Source organism: Mauremys mutica, chromosome 2 (genome assembly GCF_020497125.1).
Source record: "Mauremys mutica isolate MM-2020 ecotype Southern chromosome 2, ASM2049712v1, whole genome shotgun sequence".
In the NCBI taxonomy this organism is placed as follows: Eukaryota; Metazoa; Chordata; order Testudines; family Geoemydidae; genus Mauremys; species Mauremys mutica.
Genome location: NC_059073.1, coordinates 258,162,457 through 258,184,916, shown reverse-complemented (window position 1 = coordinate 258,184,916; position 22,460 = coordinate 258,162,457). Strand labels below are relative to the sequence as shown.

The window sequence follows — 22,460 nt, the reverse complement described above, 5'->3', positions numbered from 1 at the left end:
TTTGTTGACTATGAAAAAAAAATCATGAAACCCACAAATAACATGATCAGTATTATTCAGCCAGCTCCACTGTTTACTCTGTATAACATACATAAGTAAAACTTAATCCAGCTTGTTTTACTAAGCCAATGCTTCAGCCTTCAAACCCAGAGTTCTGTGAGTAGTCTTTACTTACATGAATATTTAGACAACCAAACATGGTGCAGCATCATGTGGATACTCTTCAGTCAGATTCACAATATTTATATGTTGGCTGATATGTCATGATGTGATCTGGAATAACATTTATTTTAACCGGTGAGGGCATCATGCTTCAAAAATCACAAGTGCGAGTTCTGTAATTGTTTTATTAGGCCAATAGATCCTAGCTGATGATTGCAAATCTATTTGGAATAAGATAGAAAAACTGATCATAAGTATCAGACCCCAGAAGTTTGTTTTTTTCAAATTATGCGCACTGTTACATGTTTTATTTTAAAAATTAGTGTCACCAGATAGGTATGTGCATATATTTGATTATTGCTATCTGAATTAATAGCCAGTACGTTAATCCCTCCCCCATCAGAAATAAGTGTTGGTAGAGCCACACAAATATAAAAGAGTGATCGCGGCAAGATTTTCAGCAGACCTCAAGATGTGGTTTTTAGCAGTTTCAAATGAATACTGGTTAGATTTTGAACATTTCAAACCGCACAGTGGATGATTTAAAACCGACTGTAAAATATGTGTTACATAGAATAAAGAATGAATACAGAAAATACAGTATTGTATTATTTACTGAAGAAAATAACAAGTAAAAATCATGTTATTTTTAAAACAGTTAAGTAAACAAATTTAGACCATACAAGCATTGACAAGAAATGTAAATAACTGATTAATTAAGGTTGTAACTACAAGGTGGCTAAACTACTTGAGACCTAAAACTGCAAATGTTGAATACTGTATCTTAAAATGCTTCAAGGGCCTCTGCTTGTACAGTGTGTAAAACATTTGAAAGTGAAAGACCACAATGAAATGTACATACAATACCTGAATTGAAAAGTTTAGTAGCTCAGTGTATATTAACTCCTTTCCACCCAACGTAATATCTTTTCTTTTCACTGGGAATTTATCATATTATTTTCCCTAGTCAGGGAGGAAAAGGGTTGATATTAAAGGAAACGTGGCTCCAGTATGCAGAAAAGTTATGGCACTGCAACTAAACGAACCACCATCCCTAAGCAACATAAAAATATTCTAATATTAAGGATTATTTTACAACTCAGTGGAAATATGCAGTAATGCAATCCATTTCCTCCGTCTGGATGACAAAAATGCAGTCTTAACAGCCACAAGAGCCTGCCTTGTGTTAGCGATAAAAAAAAATATATTTATATATATATTTATGCAACTACTATGTGTATTAAACGAAATCACTGAATGGATCAGCAGGGTTCTGCAACACTTTGAATCTGTATCTCTGGGAGGGGTGCACTGGAATCTGCAATGCTTCTCGGGAAGGACTCGCAATGAGGATAAAAATCCATTTGTTTGAAATCTTAACATTTTTTCATCACCTTGTCTGAGAAATGGTCTATGTTGATTTCTGCCAGCATCAGCCAAAAGCATCTGTTGACTTCATTTCAGCCCACTGTTTGGAAATGGAAGCGACATTCCTTAAAACAAATCCAATAATTAATTGTTTAGTGAACATTGAAACTGAAAATTAGTCCAATTTCACCAAGAACTCCAATTATACAGCCCAATTTCACCATAGTGAAAACTCCCAGCTATTTTTTCTAACCTCCTTGTGCTAACTTTATAATTCTTTATCATGGCTTGTTTAAGGGATATTAACCAACAAAGTACAAGAAACATTCTACTACTCTTGGAAAGAATTTATGTTGTACTGTAACTCACTCACTCACTTGGTTATGTTAGTTTGGCATTGAACACTCAGAATTGTATTCCACATTCATTTGTAGAAGTATAGAAAATTGCTTACTTTTTTACCTGCATTGAATTGATTTTCTTAGCAACCGTGTCAAAACTGATCATTGCTCTTTGCATGAAAGGGTTACAGATTTGTAACACAGTTTATCTTTGAGACACCAGAGAAGAATGCTTGAACAAAAGGGTAGCACCCTGATGAACTAAAGCTTTATTATATTTTTTGATTCTTATGCAACCCCATACCTAAGCCAATAACATGGCATTTGTGCCACATTTCTGAGACTGTAGATGTCCACTCAGGGTGTTCTGAATGAACTATTGTATGTCAATCCACTAAGGAAAACTACAGCGCAGTGGTAATCTGGTATCCTAGATCGTTTTTTCTTCTTGGACAAGATTTATCCAACAATCTTCTTTCTTTACAGCTACAGCAGCTCAGGCCTCCTTTTCTTTAAAGAGAGGCAAAGTAAATGTCTTACACCTGTAGACCAGTACTGGTGCTCTTGTCCTAGAAATTTTAGCACTGCTCTGATACAATGAAGCCTTCTTTTTCTCCAACTGGTTCCACTTCAGCATATGCAGGATGTCCCGAGCCTCTTCGAAACTTCATTGCAGGCCATCTGCTTGGGCGGCGCTACAAAAGAAACAACAACAAAATCCTTTTTAGAATATGTAAGGGATAACAACAAAAAAGCACGTGTTTAAAAGTATCTTATAATTTCATTTGCCTTGATACTGAAATCCAATTGGCTAATACTGTAGGCTGTTTTGGGAGCTGTGGGGAAAGGGTAGATGACCAGCGCTGAAGAAGTTAATCCTTCCTTCCAGACTCATAAGGAAAGCCTAGCACTCTCAAGCAGCCCAGCAGTGGCTACTAGTCCTGGGAAGATGTGCTAGTGTTGCCTGCTGTCTCCTCCCTCTCCATCTGGGGTTTTGGTAGATCTTCACGGTGCACAGAGTCACTGGCCAATCAACCCACTCCCAGGCCTGCCCACAATGCCTCCTTTCATAGTCCTGCATAGAGAGTTGCCATCAAGCTCTACTCTGCGGTGCAGTGTATTACACAGTCCCGCTGAATGGTCTCTCTTCCACTGCAGAAAGGTGGAGTCCAGGTTGCAATGTGACATGTTGTGATTCTTGAGCCTATAAATGTACCCTAATTGTGAGCCTAGCTGTGGGAAAGGGGATAAAAGTTTATGAAGTGTCACAGTAATCTATCACAACAAATGCTGATGGGAAAAAGTGCAAAAGTGAGGCAGAAAGACCGAATTAAGCCAAACAAAATGGCCTACTGATATAATTCAAAGACCGAGTTAAGATCTTGCATGGTAAACAAAAAAACATGTGAGACCAGAAATCAATTAACCAAAATTGGCATTTTGGAAATTAGGCCTAACTGGTGGACAAAATAATGAGGGGGATGGGCTATTCCACCCATCGCTCCTTTTTGGTGTCCTCAAAAGGAGATTTTTTTGGAGGAGGGGAAGAGGGTTATGCAACATTGGCTGACTGAAAAATGAGACTAAGGGGAAGGAGCAAGCTTCACCATCATGACTGTAAACTCCACCATCTCTGGGGACCCAAACGGTCTTTGTCCTAATCCTGAAAGATATTCTGATCAGAGAGAGGGACCCAGATGACATCACTACCTCCACTTCTACTGGCTCCAGGAAAATCTCAGTCACCCCCTGGGATGTGAAACTATGTCTAACCCTTGCCCCCCATGTGTTTTCCTCCCCCCTATTTTGTTCTTTCCTATCGCTCTCCTTTTTCCTTTTGTCTAACAAAAGTCTGGCCTAGCCAGCCAAGACTGCATATTTTGCAATACTGCTGGGAGCCTATGACTAGAAAGAGGGAGCAATGCCCTAAAAGCAATGCCCTAAACAGCCAAGGCTGGAACAAGTTTGCCAGGTCTCAGAGTGTTTGACAAGACTGTGTGCTGTGAGGCTGCAAATGAATCAACATTCAACAGAGACGGAAGTTGTTATTTTCTATCTTCTTCTCTCCTCTTATGCATGTTTGTCTTGTTTTGTCTTCTAGGAAACAGCATTGGACTTTACCAACAACAGCTCTGGCTCATCTCAACTAACTTCTTTTCTTTTTCCCGAGAGAACAGTTATTACCATCTTTAATACCATCTAAGAGACTTTCAAAGAAAGTGTTTTTACTTCAAAAGACTCTTTCCAGCCAAAAAGAAAGGGAACAAGGGATGTTGTTAAAATGAAAGCCTTACTTAATACTTTACATTTCAAATTCTTTAACTGTTTATCCTTCTTCTTCTGTACCTTTTATAAAAGGTTAAAAAGAGTTCTGATGATGTGTTTGCCATGGTATTAAGCCCAAACCTTGTTTAAAAATGTTTGATATTTGGCCATTTCAGGGTCATGTTAACACCTTTAACTCTTTGGGCCCATATATTCCATCTGTATTAATACAACAGATATTTCTGTTTCATATCAGTCCTTATAGCCAAATTCTGGCACTCTTAGCTGGGTTTCCAAGAGACTAAAATTCCAATTTGAATAACTACATTCTGCCTGATTAATTTCCCCTGTAGCAGTTTCAAATAGATGCAGTACTGATCCTTGAATTTTGCCAGGTGTAAAAATTGTGTAGTCAGACATGCATTAACGCATGGTCTGGCAGGGAGCCATGGGGCACCATCTGGTTGGATAAGGCGAAGACGATCTGAACAAGGTGGTGGCCAAATTCCCAGGGGTCATAAGAGGCTTGGCTATTTTGCAACGCGGTGCACCAGAATTATTCAGGGAGGATGGGGTTCCCCTGCCAGGCTTGGGTGCTGATTTGGTTTTCGCCAATATAAAAGAGGGCAGTGGGAGATGTCTGGGAACCTGACTGGGTTTGGCGGGGGAGGCAGTCAAGCTAATTGCTGGCACCTCCTTGTGGCGGTTGTCCAGTGCAGGTACTCCACAGGCAAGCTATACAGTGACCAGATAAATGGCCTGGTAAAGGATTTAAAAAGGAGGTATTGATTAAAGGAATGGAATGGGGGGGAGGGTTTGGGGCTCCTATGAATGGTATGGTAGGGAGCCAACTCCCCTTTCTTATAGTCCACCTTAAACCTGCTACGAGTGGGGGGGGGGGCGGGTGGTACAGTCCCAGGAATGGGTTGCCTGGGAGACCTGGATGGGAAAAGAGTGGGGGCTTGCGGAAGACATCCCAGACATCTAATAATAAAGTTGCCACCTGATTAAAACCATATCAAATGTCTCTGGTACATCTTTCGGTATAGCCAGACAACTACATTCTGCCTGAGTGAGTTTCCCTGCAGCCATTTAAAATAGATGTAGTATCTTCATTCCAACCATCCTAATGTGTTTTGTACTGTTAGGGCCTCATCCAGCTCCCACTGAATTTTTTTCCATTGACTTCATCTGGAACTAGATCAGTTCTTTAAGGATCAGCCAAGAACCAGCCAAGTGAAGTGGATACATTTCAGTGGTAGATGAAATGAGATTCCTGGATATCTATAATGCCTTCTGAGATGAAAGACACTTCTAAGCCCTACATTTTCAAAAGTAACTAGTGTTTATGGGGCTCAATTTTTGGGTGCCCAAGCTGATGCATATTTAAGGATGCTGATTTTCAAAGGCTGATTGCTCAGTACTTTCTGAAAAGCAGCCTCTTCAAGGTATCTCAAATTAAGTGCCCAAAGTCATTAGTCACTTCTGAAAATTTTGGCATAAGTAAATATTTTATTAATTACCTATTGTTTCTTCTTCAAAGCTACTACATAAAGTAGCAGTCAGCTTTAGGGGACTGCTGCATTCCAATGGTGCTCGTGGAAAACAGAAGGATGAGGAAAAAAAATCAGTTACATTTTATGTTTTCATTTTAAGACCGAGCGAGACACAGCTTAAATGGCTTTTTCTCAGATTCCTACTTGACTGTGAGGAAAACTCTATTCTGACCACAAGATCTTTTTACTTTTCCTGTCCTGAAAATAAATTCCTCTAAATGTCTCCTTTTGCTGTCGTGTTACTATGCTTCTTGCTGTTTAAAATATTTGATGGTAGAGACAATCTGCGCTAAGAACCACTGAACACCCGCTGCTGTTACATTATATTGGGATTAGTGAAGCTAATTTAGAGCAGGATTAGCTAAAGAATTTCTCAGGGGCTGCTGAATTCCAATCTCAAAAAGACTGTAACTGTGAGGACGTTGGTGGTAGTGCACAAAGAAAGGCTTACATGGGGATCACTGTCATGCAGATATAGTACAAAAGCTGCTGCTCTCCCCTACCCCCATTCTAGCGTCAGGTATGCTTTTGAGGTGTGCAATGGTAAATTTTATTTGACAGTTAATTTAAAATCTATGTCTTCTTAGTGTAAAACCTCGCAACATTAAAAGTAGGAATGTGTAGTGCTGTCCTTTTGCAAGGACATGTTTTCCCTAATAAGGAATCTCAGCCCATTCCAATTTCTTTTTGGACTTTCCATGTATACTTGATTCATATTGTTTTAAAAATTAAAAAGGACAGTTAGGTTATTGCTAACAAAGAAGGATCAAATTCTGTTCTCAGATTCACTGGTATAAATCCAGATAAATTTGATTAAACCCAATGAAGTTATTCCAGACTTACACCATTATAAATTAGAACAGAATTTGACCTGATATGTCTCTAATGAAAAGAGAAAATGAAAAACCAATGGAAAACCAGTAGGGAAAAATAATTAGAAACAGAGTCTCAGAAGACAGTGACTAAGGATGACCTAACTTTTAATGTATTAAGATGCTCTCCAATTTTATTTGAAAATGTAACCAAGGTTAGTTTTTGGCTCCTTCTTTTACTACCAATGATTTTACCATTTTTAGCTCTGCTGTCTATGGGCAACATACTTTTTAATTGGCCTTTCCTTTTGATGAAAAATGCATGAGTTCACCTAACATGGGATAAAGCGTAAATGTCAGCTGTTGCCCCAGAAACAAACAAATAAATCTGAAGGTCATCTTCAAACACCAGAGTTCAAACTCTGTGAAGATTCTTTTCATGCCAGAGGTAAGAGAAATATTTTTATGCTACCTTGTCAGGTTTTACATTGCTAATTACATACAGTAGGGTTTTTGTTGTTGTAGCTATTGTTGTTTGTATGTGTGTATGTGGGAGTATCTAGTCTTTGAAAACAGAACATCGACAAGCTACCGATTCACTAGACTTTGTTGCTGACCCAGATAAAACTGTAGAGATATTACAGTTTTAATTGATAAAACTAAAAGTAACTTAATGGGCATCATGGGATTTGAAGCTCCTCAAGCTACCATAGCAGCCCAGGAAGAGCATAATGAATTCTATGCATTTGCTCTCTCTCAAGTAGAACAAGGAACAAACAAATCAGGGTGGGGAGGAGAGAGGGAGCTATTTAGATTAATTCCTTAGTTCTTGTCCTCTCCCTCTTGTAGGTAGAAAACATGTTTCTTTCCTTAGAATTTGAAACCTTTGAAGTTATTTTCTGAACTGCTGTACTGTAAATAGAAAGTGTATTGCAACTGAATTCACTGGGATTTTTCTCACATGACTGAATCTTCCAGAAATGGGTCCCAGGATTATCTTCCTAAGCAAATCTGCTAGAAGAAAATAGCCCAGTCTTGCAAGCCGCAGAAGGCCATGGACACTGTGTGTGCAGAAGAATGACCTGCCATATGTGGAGAAAGAGGTTGGTTCCCTGTGGAAGGCCATAAAGGTAAAAAGAGAAATAGTTCCAGAGCAGGATAATGTATGAAATGACATTTCCAAGCTCAAACTCCCTGTGATGAACCCATCCATTGCACCACTGCTTGGGACCATGCAGTTTGCTGGAGTTCCTGCTGCCCTTAGCCTAGAATAAACATCTTTATGCAGACGCTGGAGCAGTGACAGGATGGGTTTTGCCTGTCTCCTTTTTAAGAGCATAGATGAGATGTTTCCCAACAGAAGTACTAGAGTGGAAGTTTGGGGCGTCTTCCCTTCATTATTATTGTACTAGGAGGTCTCCAGGCTTATCCCCATGGGTAGCACTATTCCCCTCACCACCTTTTCATTCGGGAGAATCCTGGGCCTCAGGGCACCACTCTTATTCCTGGCTGGACATTAGAATGGAGTTATCAGCCATGAAGAAATATGGCATGCAAACAGATATGCCCCTTTCTTTCTTCACTGACAGAATTTCAGTCAACCACAGAAGGACCCACATCCACATTAGGAGCTTGGCTGCTTAGTTCAGGAAATTCAGGAGACCCAGGAAGCTGCTTTCTGAGGGTAGGTCCATACTTACCCGCCGGGTCGATGGGTGGCGTTCGACTTCTCAGAGTTCGAACTATTGTGTCTAATCTAGACGCGATAGTTCGAACTCCGGACGCGCTCCCGTCGACTCCGGAACTCCACCATCGCGAACGGCGGTGGCGGAGTCGACGGGGGAGCCGTGGACTTCGATCCCGCGGCGTCAGGACGGGTAAGTCAGTCGAACTAAGGTAGTTCGACTTCAGCTATGCTATTCACGTAGCTGAAGTTGCGTACCTTAGTTCGATCCCCCCCCCACAGTGTAGACCAGGCCTGAGAGATACAGCTTGTAATGAGCTGAATGCCCCAATTAGTTTGGCAACTGAGGGCATTCAACACATACTGAATTGAGGGACTTTTATGAAATTCTTTGCAGGTCAGCTTTAAATCAGCTGATTTTCACTTGCAGAGTAATGTGTTTAAAAGGACCCCCAAACATGTCCCAAACTGAACCCTCCAGCAGATTCTCATATAAATTAGTGCCATCTAGAAATGTAATCTGATTGGCTGAGTTCCATGAAGAGGGTTCTAGTAAATGACATTACTAGCCCTGGTATACAAGGGAGGAAAAGGAAAACAAACCTTTGGTTTCAATCTTCAGACTCACTCTGAACAACCATACACCATTTAAAGAGGTGTGATGGATTTTCTATTGCCATCTATAGTTATCCACAGGACCACTGATGACATAACTATAAAATAATATAATACATAGCTTTGAGCTGAACAAACAACTGCAATTCAGTTGAGAAGTTCTGCAGAAAATTATAAATGACTTTACTTCCTTACAGCCTGGAATTCAGTCAGGATTTCTAACCAATTTTATCCTGAAAACAAAGGAAACAATCATTTCTGTGTTTCAGTAAAGAAACTGCTACAAAATAAATGGAAGATGTTTCAGATGGTTTTAAATATATATAAAAACAAGAAGAAGGAAATGCACTGAATGAGAGCCAGAAAAAGGAAAGGGAAGGAGGGAAAAGTCTACTGTGCAGATGCCATAGGAATATAAAGATTAGGGGATAAGTGATGTAGGAGAAGATCGATTATAGAAGGACTGAACAGATGTGCTCACTGGCATATAATCATTTTCAGATATAGTACAAGCACTATAGTATGGGAGTATTGGCATTTAATGACGGCTTTCCCTGGCCTCCTGAAGGAACTGAGAAACATATTGTTATCCCTTATAAAGATCCATATAATCTCTATGAAAGATCAGTCAATGGTATGGTACATTTCACCTGTGACAGGAATTCATTTATAATAATTATAACGAAGCACACTGAGTACTGTGCTTCATTGTTAATTTGCTGCAATTCTTAATAATTCTTTTTTTACATTTCCTTTCAGGATTCTGCAAAATAAGTTTGTATTATCTGTGGATAATATTATCTGTGGAGAGTAGTTTGGTGACATGCACCATCCTCTACAACTGTACACCGAGGACTACAAAAATAGTACAATCCTATGCAGTGAGACCCGCTACAGTGTCAGAAAACTAATCAAGGAAAATCTCCATTACAATCATCAGGTTTTAGAGGTGTAGCTGCGTTAGTCTGTATCAGCAAAAACAACGAGGAGTCCTTGTGGCACCTTAGAGACTAACAAATTTATTTGGGCATAAGCTTTCGTGGGCTAGAACCCACTTCATCAGATGAATAGAGTGAAAAAAAGTAGGCAGGTATAAATATACAACACATGAAAAGATGGGAGACTTAAAAGTGGCCATTCTTCAACAAAAAAACTTCAAAAACAGACTTCAATGAGAAACTGCAGAACTGGAATGAATTTGCAAACTTGACACCATCAAATTAGGCCTGAATAAAGACTGGGAGTGGCTGGGTCACTAGAAAAAATAATTTTCCCTCTGTTGATACTCACACCTTCTTGTTAACTGTTGGGAATAGGCCACATATACCATGATTGAATTGGCCTCATTAGCACTACAAAAAGTAATTTTTCCTTTGTTGATATTCATCCCTTCTTGTCAACTGTTGGGAATGGGCCACATCCACCCTAATTGAATTGGCCTCGTTAGCACTGACCCCCCACCTTGGTAAAGCAACTCCCATCTTTTCATGTGCTGTATATTTACACCTGCCTACTTTTTTTCACTCTATGCATCCGATGAAGTGGGTTTTAGCCCACGAAAGTTTATGCCCAAATACATTTGTTAGTCTCTAAGGTGCCACAAGGACTCCTAATTGTTTTTGCCATTACAATCATGTCTCTTTCCATTTCCTGTATTCAGAAGCCTGTAAACTACTAGCAAAACTTGCCTTTTGCTTTAATAGTATCATCCTACCAGCACCAAATCCCAACGAGTCTGCTGTGCAGTTTCATCCCTAACCAGTTATCAACTTAATCATATGGTCTCACCTTGATTCATGGGGATTTGACTATGACTATTTTACATGTGTATAATCAACTTTAATAGAGTTACTCTGATTTACATCAGTATAAGAGCCTGATCCTGCAAAGTCCTGAAGGCCTTCTCAGAGGGACATACCACTGTCGCCTCCCATTAAAATCCATGCAAGTTTACTGAGCATCTTTCACGTTCAGGTTTCTCATGCAACCCTGCCCTCCCTAGCTCTATATTCTATATCTACCATTCTTTTTAACTTTAAAAGGACGCCTCCACTGTTTCTGACAAATTTATATCTCATACAATTCAATGAAGTTGTCTATGGCACATATTCTTATCCAGCTCAGTGGATGAGACTTAAAGATGTCTAACATCAAGTGAAAAGTTTATTAGAAGTGTTCATGGGCTTTTTGACTGAACTTCAGTCTTTGTCAACAGCAGATGTTTATGTTTCACAAGCAGAGATATTTAAATATAGATTCTCACACCTCTCAGGATTGAGAGCCAAAGATTTAAAACGATAGTACAAAATTACCCAATGAACCAAGAAAGGAGGACGAAACTATATTAATCTATTACATTTTGATCTTATTATGACTAATCAATATTAGTACATTCTCAATAGGAACATATAAATCATGTTCCTTTTTACTAAATATTAGACAACTGTTATCTGTGACAGCTTTGCAGTCTTCAACATTAATTAAAATAAATTGTAATTTCCACTAAGAAATAAAGGCATAAGGTAACATAGTATCAACAAGATCCCATATCATCCTTATGCACATAAACTAATATTTGATTATGGTATCCATGACTTCCATTGTCCCATAACAAGTAATCAAATGCCTAGTCTTGTCTACCACTGATGGTCTTGACCATAACAGGATTGCTCTATGGATCATCTGCACCCTCACAATTATTTGAGTATTTTTTGAATACTTGCAATTTTAGTGCCAGCCTGACCTGTTTTTTTCTCTGAACCCCAAACACCCAGTTCTTTTGACTAAATGTCAGTCAGAGATGAGCAGGTTTGAAATATCAGGTCCAACCCAGTGCCTGCAAACACTGTGTCTCCAATAAACCTTACTTCCAAGTAACTAGGTAACATGACTTGCCTGGCACCACAAGAATTGGATGCATAATAGAAATTATTTAAAAGTACAGATTGACCCAAGCTATACAATTCAAGAGGATGATATGGAGATACCAATGAAAATACCAGATTCATTTCTTTCTTTCCACTCAATACAAATCCTTCTCCAAAATAGACCTCTCTGATTTAAAATGCTTCTCCTTATAAAAAAAGTTTCTGCAACTTTAGGGACCAGCAGCAGGTAGGATCATCTAAGCAGTCTGCTGCTGAATGATGAAAAACTGAACCCCTCCTTCCTTACCCCTTTGACTTTTATTTTCAGTGATAATTATTTATTTTACAGGTTTTCCAACTGACATGATCTGGGTCTCCCCTGCTAAGTTGCTGGTTCCTGCTGAGCTGAATAAGCTCTTGAAGAAATAAATGTATTGTCAGTGCAGTGCAATAACAATGAGATCAATGGCAGTATTCAAAATGGCAGGACAATGTAGAACTTTCAAAGAACAGAAAAATTATACTTGTTCTTTTTTCTTTTAATCATTAGTTTCAGGATGCGGAACACAGCTGTCAGTGCAGGGAAGCATTAGATCAATGACAGCACTCATGAGCAGGGGTGCCTGGCCATTTTCAGACTTAAAAAAAAAAAAAAAAGAAATTATGGGCCAAATCCTCAGCTGATGTAAATCAACATTGCTCCATCAACTTCAATTTAAATCAGCTGAGAATCTGGCCTTACAATTCTCTTTCTCCTATTTACTTTGCATTATTTTAAAGAGCTATGCAGCATCTGTGAAATCACTGCACTGTTAGAAATAATGTATGAAAAATCCTTACCTATCACTGTGCAATCTTATCTGCTGTGTGCTGCTCTATACAAAGATGTAAAATGCTGAACTTCAGATGGAGCCCAAAAAGCCCATCAAGGCCAGAAATCTGAAAGTCAACACCAGGAAAAATACTGCAAACTAGGTTTTCAATTATATTATTTTTTCTTCAGTTGTCTCCTTTCAAACAGCCAACTGGGATGGCGGTGGGAGTTAAGAGTGGGGCAGAGAGAACCAAATTGAAAGGTGAGTCTAAGTGATTCTATTGGGAATCAAAGTAGAGATTGTGATGCTGGCAGACCAGGTGACAGATCATGCCAAGGTCCCCATGTCGCAAATGAACACTGACAAATACATGGCTGGAATCAGTCTGGCCCACCCCGTGTGTTAATATAATTAAAACAGGTATTAGATTTATAAGAAAGTGTTTAGTCTTTATTGAATGCTTGTGAGTTGCTGAATGCACTAATCTCACTTATAGCATCTGCTTCCCATGTTATAAGGTAATAGTTGAGCATTTGTAGTGTAAGCCTCTCTGACTGTGTAAATCACCAGACAGGAGAGGGAGATCAACTAGTGTAAAGTGTTGGTCTCCAACAGAAGATGTTACATGCTGCCAGAAAAGGGAGGTCCATCAACACCTGATGGATTATTGGGAAACATTAAAGAGGACACAAGATTTTGTTGCTCTTCTCTTCTCCCATCCCCATGAAGATAAGGTCTGAAGTAGATTCCTCCCATCAGCTGAGTTTGCAGCTCAGGGCATGGGGCGGGGGGGAGGGAGAAGTGAATAAAAACCACAAACAAGAAGGAGCTGTATCTTTATGATGCTTGGACTCTAGCAGGCAGGGTTTTCTAGGCATAAGCAAATGATCCCCAGCTGCTTAGCCTGGGTTAGACCAAAAGGAAAAACAGAGCTTGCTTATTATAGGTGCTTCTATTACCTTTTGAAACTTAAGATTGTAACTCATTTGTGTATGTACGTTTACCTGCTTTAACCTTGTAAATAACTCTCATTTCCTTTTCCTATTTAATACATCTTATAGGGTTGCCTACAAACATTACCTTTGGTATGAGATCTAAGATGCAATTGACCTGGGGTAAGAGACTGATCCTTTGGTACTTTGATTACTGTAATTCTTGGTGTATCACAAAGATAGGCTTATCTGGATGGCAAGACAGATTGGGGTTCCCAAGGGGACTACCTGTGACTCCATGTTAAAGCTGTTATAGTACTTGAGGAGTTTACAATTGAAAATTGGCTGGTGAAATGTAAGTATAGAACTCACAACCAACTTGGGGTTTGTGCCCTGGTTCTTAACAGTCTGCCCTGAGATTGGTACCTAGTCACCACAGGAGAGCTAGATAGGGATAATTTACACCTTTTGGTTTCCTCAGTGTGAACTTTACACCAACCTAAACTACCTCTACAGTTACTTTGAATCCATCAGATTTACTTAGACTCAGAACTACTTATCAATGTGTAATTCTCACCAACACAGACACACAATCTCTGAATTTGGCACACTGAGCCTGATGAAGGTAAGTAATTCTAATGGGGCCAGATTCTCTCCTGTGCCAAGATCCACTCAGTAATAGAGAGCTGATAATGGCTCCCTGATTCTCAAGCTGCGCCTGCACCAGCCCTGAAGTAAGATAACACAGTCTAAACCCAAACCTAATTCATTACAGTTGGCCATGGTTCCTGCAGCACTGTACTCCAGCTGAGATAGGGGAATACCACTCTGCTATTGCCATGCTTTACTTGCAGTCACTTGCCAAGGTAGAGGAGACTGGCACAGGAGTGGACTCATTTGGCTTTATTCTTTTGGGGGAATTCTCAGCTGTCCAGCTTCAGCCAGATGATGTCCCCTTTGTGCCACTCAGGCAGTGAAAAGGTGACAAAACTGGGGTGAGAACTAATGTAGCTCAGACACTAGGGGGGCTTGAGAAGGAAGTATAGCAGAGAAAATAACTATGTGTACTTTACACCTGCTATGACTTCTCTATGTAAGTTACATCCACATAGTCTCTCTTTGGGTACATCAACAATTCACGCCTCTTTCGGCAGTGTGTAGCGTATATACCTGCAAAGCCCTGCCAGCATGGATATAGATAGCAGCATAGCTGGTGATGCATGGTTTAGTTAAGCAGAGTAAAGACATGTCTGAAGGGTGTGAATACGTATCCAAGTACATACCCTGTACACACTCTCCTTGCTTTTCCATCTACGCTGCTATTTTTAGCAATGCTATTTTGGTAGGGGGAGGGAGGCCGCGGGGAAAGCTCCAGAAGCTTCCTGCTGCAAAGCCTTTCCCCACTGCAGTGAAGGACACCAGCAGCAGGGAAAGGCTCCCTTAGCGGGGAAAGGCTCTGCCAGTTCCCTTCCAGCTCTTTCTTTCCTCATCACAGTGAAAGATTCTGGCCGCAGGGAACTGCTGAAGCCTTTCTCTGCTGCCTTCCTTCTGCCAGGCAGCTACACACGGCAGTGTGGATGGAGCCTACTTTTTACTGCGGGGTGTAGCTACACTGACAGTATACACCTCCGCCAGTGCTGCGTAGTATAGATTTAGCCTTATACACAGGTAAGTGGGAACAAGTAGGGTAAAGATGTCTGGATACAAGACAGTCTAATTTATATCATCTAAAATATTACCTCTTAATTTTGTCAGGCTTGTCCTTCACGCATAAGTCCCTTTCAGACCTAAGGCTCACATTTGAATCAACCAAGTTACACGGGGAGGAATATAACATTCAAATGCAACTTCAGAAATTCCTGAATCATGTTTTCTCATATTTAATCTTTATACAGCACACCCTTCAATTTAATCTCTGTTTCATGTGTTCTTGTATTCACAAACATGTAATCCACCATAATTGGCACATCATGCCTGACTTTTTGCCAGACAAATCTTAGATCCTGACTGCAGTATATTTTACACCACATAGATTAGTGGCTACATTAATTTTATAATTGTGTTATAGCTAACTATTATTATGGTTCATTAATTTTGTTGTATTTAAGGCGCCTAATGAGAGCTTTGGTCTTGTTAAAACAAATATGAAAGATATCAGTCTTTATATGTGCATTATCCTCCAAAAATCAGCAAAGGGGGAGTTTAAAGTATCATCTTGCTGCAACATTCCTTATTCTCAAGAGACACTGTGAAGGAATTCTTGAAGGTCAGAGTCAATTTGTGACCTGATTCAAAAGGAAGTATTCTTGGCAACTAAATGCATTTTACTTTTGTATTCCAAGAGGAGAAAAAAGATCTTAACAATAATTTAAAAAAGGACCTGAGCAGGCAATATCTCCTCTATTACACTGATAATACATCTTTACACCTTATGTTTTATGTATGTTTTATTTAAAAGGGACTCTGTCAAAGTAAATAGGCTCCATCTTGTAATAAACATTTTTCTTTGTTTGGGGCCTGTTCCCATTGAAATGTCAATGAGAACAGGAGGGGTCCTTTTGTTTGAAAAGTTCATAATTCTTTCCACCTGACCACATACACATTTTATTTTCTGAGATAGAAACTTTCCGTATGTCCTAATCCCCTAAATAAGCGCTATAGCACTTCATTATGAGTAGTCCAACAATACCAAACAAGGAAATGTGTGTGGAATACAGTGCAGAGAAGAAGAAGAGAGGTGTCAGATTACAATTTCAATCTTCCAAATGATTAATAATAAAAAAAGGATAATTTTTTGAAAAATTATGAAACTACCTTGACACCATTCCATATAAATGATAGAGATATCATGTCTAGTTAACTAATAAATACAAACACAAATCATACCATCAGTTCAATATCTATTTTCTGTTCAAAGTGTAACTGAACATATGTTTTGTGCTCAATAAACCAAATACAAACACTTCAGCACCTACTTTGCTTCATACTCTAAGGAAAAATTCACAGAAATCTCAAGAACACTGCTTCTTTTGAAGTTAATAGCATTTTTCTTGTCTTGGGCATACAATTTGTTGAAATCCAGTAGTCCACTAAAAATGTAGACCCAGTTAAATTAGCCTCTGCAGACTGTAGCCTCCTTCCTTCGGCACTTTGGTTTGTTTTCAAAAAGAACGAAAAAAGAGTGTGTGTATGCTCTCATGCATGCAGTATGATGGCCATAAGACACACAAATGATGAAACAGAGAAAAACGTACTTCAGCTTTATCCTTTTCTGTGCACTTACATAAAAAGAGAGTTTTTTGCTAATCAACCTCAGTAACGTAACCAATGTACAACTTAAAATATACAGACTCAGAGCTTCTCTACACAGCGGGATAATGCGCTCTACAGGGTTGTGATTTCTAAAGTGCACTTACATAATGCATGTTAAATGGTCTGTGTAGACCCTGCTGGTGTGCACTAATGTAATTTAATGTTGTGCAGTTTGAAACAGCGCTATGCTAAAGTGCACTGGGGAACCTTTAGTGCACATCAACAGGGTCTACACGGACCAATTAAAATGCATTACATTAGAGCACTTAAGAAATCACACCCTATGTAGAAGCCCTCGAGGAATTCCACCATGATTTTAACAATTTCCATCCCACCATCAACCTCAGCCTAGACCAATCCACACAAGCAGTCCATTTCCTAGACACTACTGTGCTAATAAGCGATGGTCACATAAACACCACCCTATACCGGAAACCCACTGACCGCTATACTTACCTACATGCCTCCAGCTTCCATCCAGGACACACCAAACGATCCATTGTCTACAGCAAAGCTCTAAGATACAACCGTATTTGCTCCAATCCCTCAGACAGAGATAAACACCTACCAGATCTCTATCAAGCATTCTTAAAACTACAATATCCACCTGCTGAAGTGAAAAAACAGATTGACAGAGCCAGAAGAGTACCCAGAAGCCACCTACTACAGGACAGACCCAACAAAGAAAATAATAGAACGCCACTAGCCATCACCTACAGCCCCCAACTAAAACCTTTCCAGTGCATCATCAAAGATCTACAACCTATCCTGAAAGATGATCCCTCACTCTCACAGATCTTGGGAGACAGGCCAGTCCTTGCTTACAGACAGCCTCCCAACCTGAAGGAAATACTCACCAGCAACCGCACACCATACAACATAAACACTAACCCAGGAACCTATCCTTGCAACAAAGCCCGATGCCAGCTCTGTCCACATATCTATTCAAGTGACACCATCATAGAACCTAATCACATCAGCCACGCCATCAGGGGCTAGTTCACCTGCACATCTACCAACGTGATATATGCCATCATATGCCAGCAATGCCCCTCTGCCATGTACATTGGCCAAACCGGACAGTCTCTATGCAAAAGAATAAATGGACACAAATCTGATATCAGGAGTCATAACATTCAAAAACCAGTGGGAGAACACTTCAACCTCTCTAACCACTCAGTGACAGACTTGAAGGCAATTTTGCAACAAAAAATCTTCAAAAACAGATGCCAAAGAGAGACTGTTGAACTCGAATTAATATGCAAATTAGATACAATTAGCTTAGGTTTAAACAGAGATTGGGAATGGTTGGGTCATTACACTAATTGAATCTATTTTCCTATGTTAAGTTCTCCTCACACCTTCTATGGGTCATCTATTATCACTTCAAAGGTTTTTTTTCTCCTGCTGATGATAGCTCATCTGAATTGATTGTACTCTTCCAGTTGGTATGTGACTTCCACCTTTTCATGTTCTCTGTATGTATAAATATCCCCTGTCTGTGTGTTCCATTCTATGCATCCAAAGAAGTGAGCTGTAGCCCACGAAAGCTTATGCTGAAATAAATTTGTTAGTCTCTAAGGTGCCACAAGTACTCCTGTTCTTTTTGCGGATACAGACTAACACGGCTGATACTCTGAACCCTATGTAGAGTGCATTACCCCACTGTGTAGACGAGTTCTTAGTGCAGAGACCAGAGGGGTGTGTGTATGTGTTTGTGTGTGTGTGTGTATAACATTTTATTAATTGTACAGCTACAAGACTACTCAAAAGTGCTTTGAATATTGGTAGTGTATCTATGTACCAGTGTGAGTTTTCCTGCTGGTATCAATGGAATCAGGAGTTAGCCCTTCATCTTTTTTGTTTATTGTTCAATTGAGTGCCAAATTCTCTGCTGGTATAAACTGGCACAGCCCCTTCTAGTTCACTGCTGCTATGTCAGTTTATACCAGCTGTGAATTTGGCATGTAATGAATTATCCTTGACGTGCTCTTTTAGGATTTCATCCAAATCCACTGATTTCAAAGGGAGTCTTTCCACTGAAGAAAGTGAGAGTTAGGTTGTTCTTTTACCATCTCCAGAATTAGTGGCAGCTGTAAGACTGTATGCCAATCTCTGGTGTACGTTCTTCTTGCATTTGTATTACTACAATCTTTGGTGGACTTTCTGGCTTTGACCTTTTTCTGGTTTCTTTTTTGATAATGTTGCTGGTGGCTGTTGGAACAACCTGGACTTATCTTTTTGGAATAGCATTTCCCAAGAATCGCCATCAACTGCTATGTATTTATTCTACGGTATGTCTAAAATACTGTATACTTCTAGACAATTCTTTCCCTTTTAAAAGAAATACTACTGTGGTCCACAGTAATGATTCCCAGTGCTGTAAGAACATTACTACATGCTGTAGGGTAGGTTCCATTTTTGTAGAATTCTGGGTTTCCAGTCAAAAGGTGAAAAAAAACCCACACAGTTTTCTGGGAAATGACACAAGAGGTATTCTGTTTTCTATCATGTCATTATCTGACATGGAAACGTTAGCCTCATGTGTGCTACTTCAAAGACATTTATTTTAATTGCTCTGCCTCTTATCCTCTGGTAGTAATCCAGCTCAGAATATTCACTGTTTGCTTTTCTCCTGAATAATAAACATGAACTACCAGTTCCAAGAGGGTGAATAAGTGTTCCAACTTGGAACTATAAAGGAATCATGCTGCCTAGAATAATCCTTCTCTCTTTACCCATTCCCTCCTGAAAACATGCAAGGACCCAAACATAGTTACCATAGAAAGCACTACTAATACATAGTTGCTGCTCTCTTTTTCTGGGTTCTCTGCTCCATTTGGATACATTTATTCTCCTCCAATCCAAAGGTTGGAAAAAAGTGCAGTGCCCTCTGAGTGGACAATTTGCAAGCCAGTCATGGAACTTGATACACAATTTTCAATCTATGAAGTTCTCTTATAATCAGTCCATTGCTGATAATCCATTACTCTGTACTTGGTTGTTGGATATATTCTAAAATATACTGAGGATTATTAAATATCTGCAAATTCATTAATATGTGATAAGAAGAAATGACTGATTATGATTAGTAACTACCTCATTTGTAGTGAAAATTTACCTTGCTGGCCAGTACTAAAATCTCCACCAAGAATCTCCCATCCCTTCAAATGATGTCAAATTCTTGCTGACTTAACCTATGTCTGCTTTGCTAGCTAAGGGTATGATTCCCAGCCTGCAGGGACATAAGTGTGCAAGGTCTCCTCTGAGCTAGCTTGCTAAAATAGTAGTGTAGCCATGGTAGCGTGGGCAGCAGCACTGGTGACACAGGCTAGCTCCCTTGAGTACATACCTATGGGGTTCAGGTAGGTTTGTACTCAGAGCAGCTAGCCTGTGTTACCACTGTGGGTGTCCATGCTTCCCACAGGTACACCAATATTTTTAGCATCCTAGCTCAAATGAACACTAGCACAGGTATGTCTACATGAACTGGGAATCACACCCCTGGCGTGTAGTGTAGACTTATCCATTTACACTCCGACTAAGGAGTATCGCATTTGTTAATTACCATTTCCTCAAAAATGTCAAAATTATTCCACTTTTAAATAAAACATTTTCTATTTCAAAACACAAATTTAAAAGAGGAGTAAAATATTTTTCAGTTCATTACATTAACAAGCTAACAAAACATCAGCAGAGATTGTCTTATACATTTGTTGTTATGGTGAATATTTGCTATTAAAATAGATGGTAATCTGACAGGCCTTCTGAGAGTCAATGAAGGAAACATATGGAAAAATTGGTGTTTGACTGTTTCCTGTTTTCTGAAAGGATATTATAATGAAGAGCAGTGAATAATAAAATGCTTTGGTTATTGAAAATGAATTGCAGAGTGCTGTCTTCTTTCGAAGAACCATTGTATAAATAGCAAATGAAACCTGCCTTTGCTAACTAAGAGTATGTACTGTACAGGTGTCACTGGGTCCAGTCATAGTAGATGCTACATGGCAGTTGGTTTATGTAGGGTGACTGGCTATCCAGCATAATGATATATAGACTTCAAATGGAAATCACACTGCTGTCTCTTCTAGCTGTGTTATGTTGCAGGAACAACTTATAATTTTAGTATGTAATCAAACAAGTGGAAGTAGCTATATATACAAACTCCAGTTAAGGGGCTCATTTGTGACTTCCTAACTGACAAGCACAATATTTCTGGGTCACAGCATTCAGACCCAGTCCAGACACAAACACCCTCCACATGGAAAAAGTCTTATGCATTTAATAGGGATAAAACCCAAAGGGTTCTATGGCAGTCACTCTATGGTTTGAGCATTGGCCTGCTAAACCCAGGGTTGTGAGTTCAATCCTTGAGGGGGCCATTTAGGGAACTGGGGTAAAAAAAAAAAAAGTCTGGGGTAAAAAAAAAAAAAAAAAAGTCTGTCCTGCTTTGAGCAGGGGCTTGGACTCCTGAGGTCCTTTCCAACCCTGATATTCTTTGATTCTGAATCTACTATAAAATTACATACTTCAGAGAGAATTAAAAGATCATCCTGTAGCATTTAATAGTGGATTCTCTGCACTTCTGTTACAGAATTCTATAACTTGGGTTAAAAATTCTGTACAAAGGTTATCATTACATTCCATAAGATGTTTTATAAGGGTGCAGATAGCTTGTTTTTATAAGCACAGGAAAGGCAGGTCCACTTCCTCTCTTTTTTCTCTCTGCAGCAGTACATTGGCTATTTATTTATTGCATTGACTAACCTTCACTCTGGAGACCTAGATTCAAATCTTGATTGAGTATGACAAATGAGAATGAATTTGTGGCTTCACCTTGAGCATTACAGGACTGAACTACCACTCAAGGCAAGGAGGTACAGTTCATACTCTCTGCTCAAGGAACAGCAATTCTGGAAAAGCAGACTGGTCATAGGTCAATTGTTCAGATACAATTATGTGAAGAAGTTGCCTGCCTACTCGTGCTTTAAATCATACAAAATATATGAACACAACTTTTTTCCCCGTTCACTACTCTTATTTTACCTAACATTTGTGTGTGTGTGCGTGTGTTTGAGTGGGTGTTCAGGGGAAGGAGGGAATTTCTTTCATGCTATTTGGTCAAGCCTGTGGCAGCACTTCTCAATCCATATCCTACAATACTAACACCAGATCTCTATTCTACTCATCTCCAATAAATAAGGTAAGTTGGCTATTTTGGAGAACCTTGCCAACCCTGTTGACTGAGTATTTGGGTCTCAAATCTCCCTCTAACAAGGATTCCCTTACATCATTGTGCTACCGGCATCGCTTACTCAGAAATCTCTCTTATTCCCAGTCATGAATCTTTATGCTGACAGAACCTTTAGTATTTTTTCTACAACCAAATGCTTTTGTATAAATTGTCTCCATATAACAATTATATTTTATCATCTTCCTCTACATTCCCTCTCACATACGCACTTTTGTTCTTTCCAAAAGCAATTCTTAGGGGGATACATTCTGCTCTCCGTGTGTGGGAGTTGCATGTGCATATCCTTGTGCACCAGGTGAGAAGGATGAGTGCATTTTCTGAATTGGACAAACTACTTATAGTTTTTCTTTGTGAAATTAAATGATCAGTGGTAGTAATTATGAAAGTATCTGAAAAGATCAAACAATAAAAATGTACTTAATAGAAGCGATCAGTGCAAGGACCAACTGCATTTCAGACAGCAACAACATTCTCCTA

The 22,460-nt window shown here is 39.4% G+C and overlaps 1 protein-coding gene across 5 annotated transcripts in view; it reads right to left on the bottom strand.

The window, feature by feature from the left end:
* Positions 1–333: 333 nt before the first annotated feature.
* Positions 334–22,460, bottom strand: part of PLXDC2 (plexin domain containing 2) — a 392,323-nt gene continuing 370,196 nt past the window's right edge. For all 5 annotated transcript variants that reach the window (XM_045007165.1, XM_045007166.1, XM_045007168.1 and 2 more), the window contains exon 14: positions 334–2,566. In XM_045007165.1, coding sequence (XP_044863100.1) covers positions 2,450–2,566 — 117 coding nt within the window. In that variant the 3' untranslated portion in view covers positions 334–2,449. The remainder of the gene's footprint in view (positions 2,567–22,460) is intronic.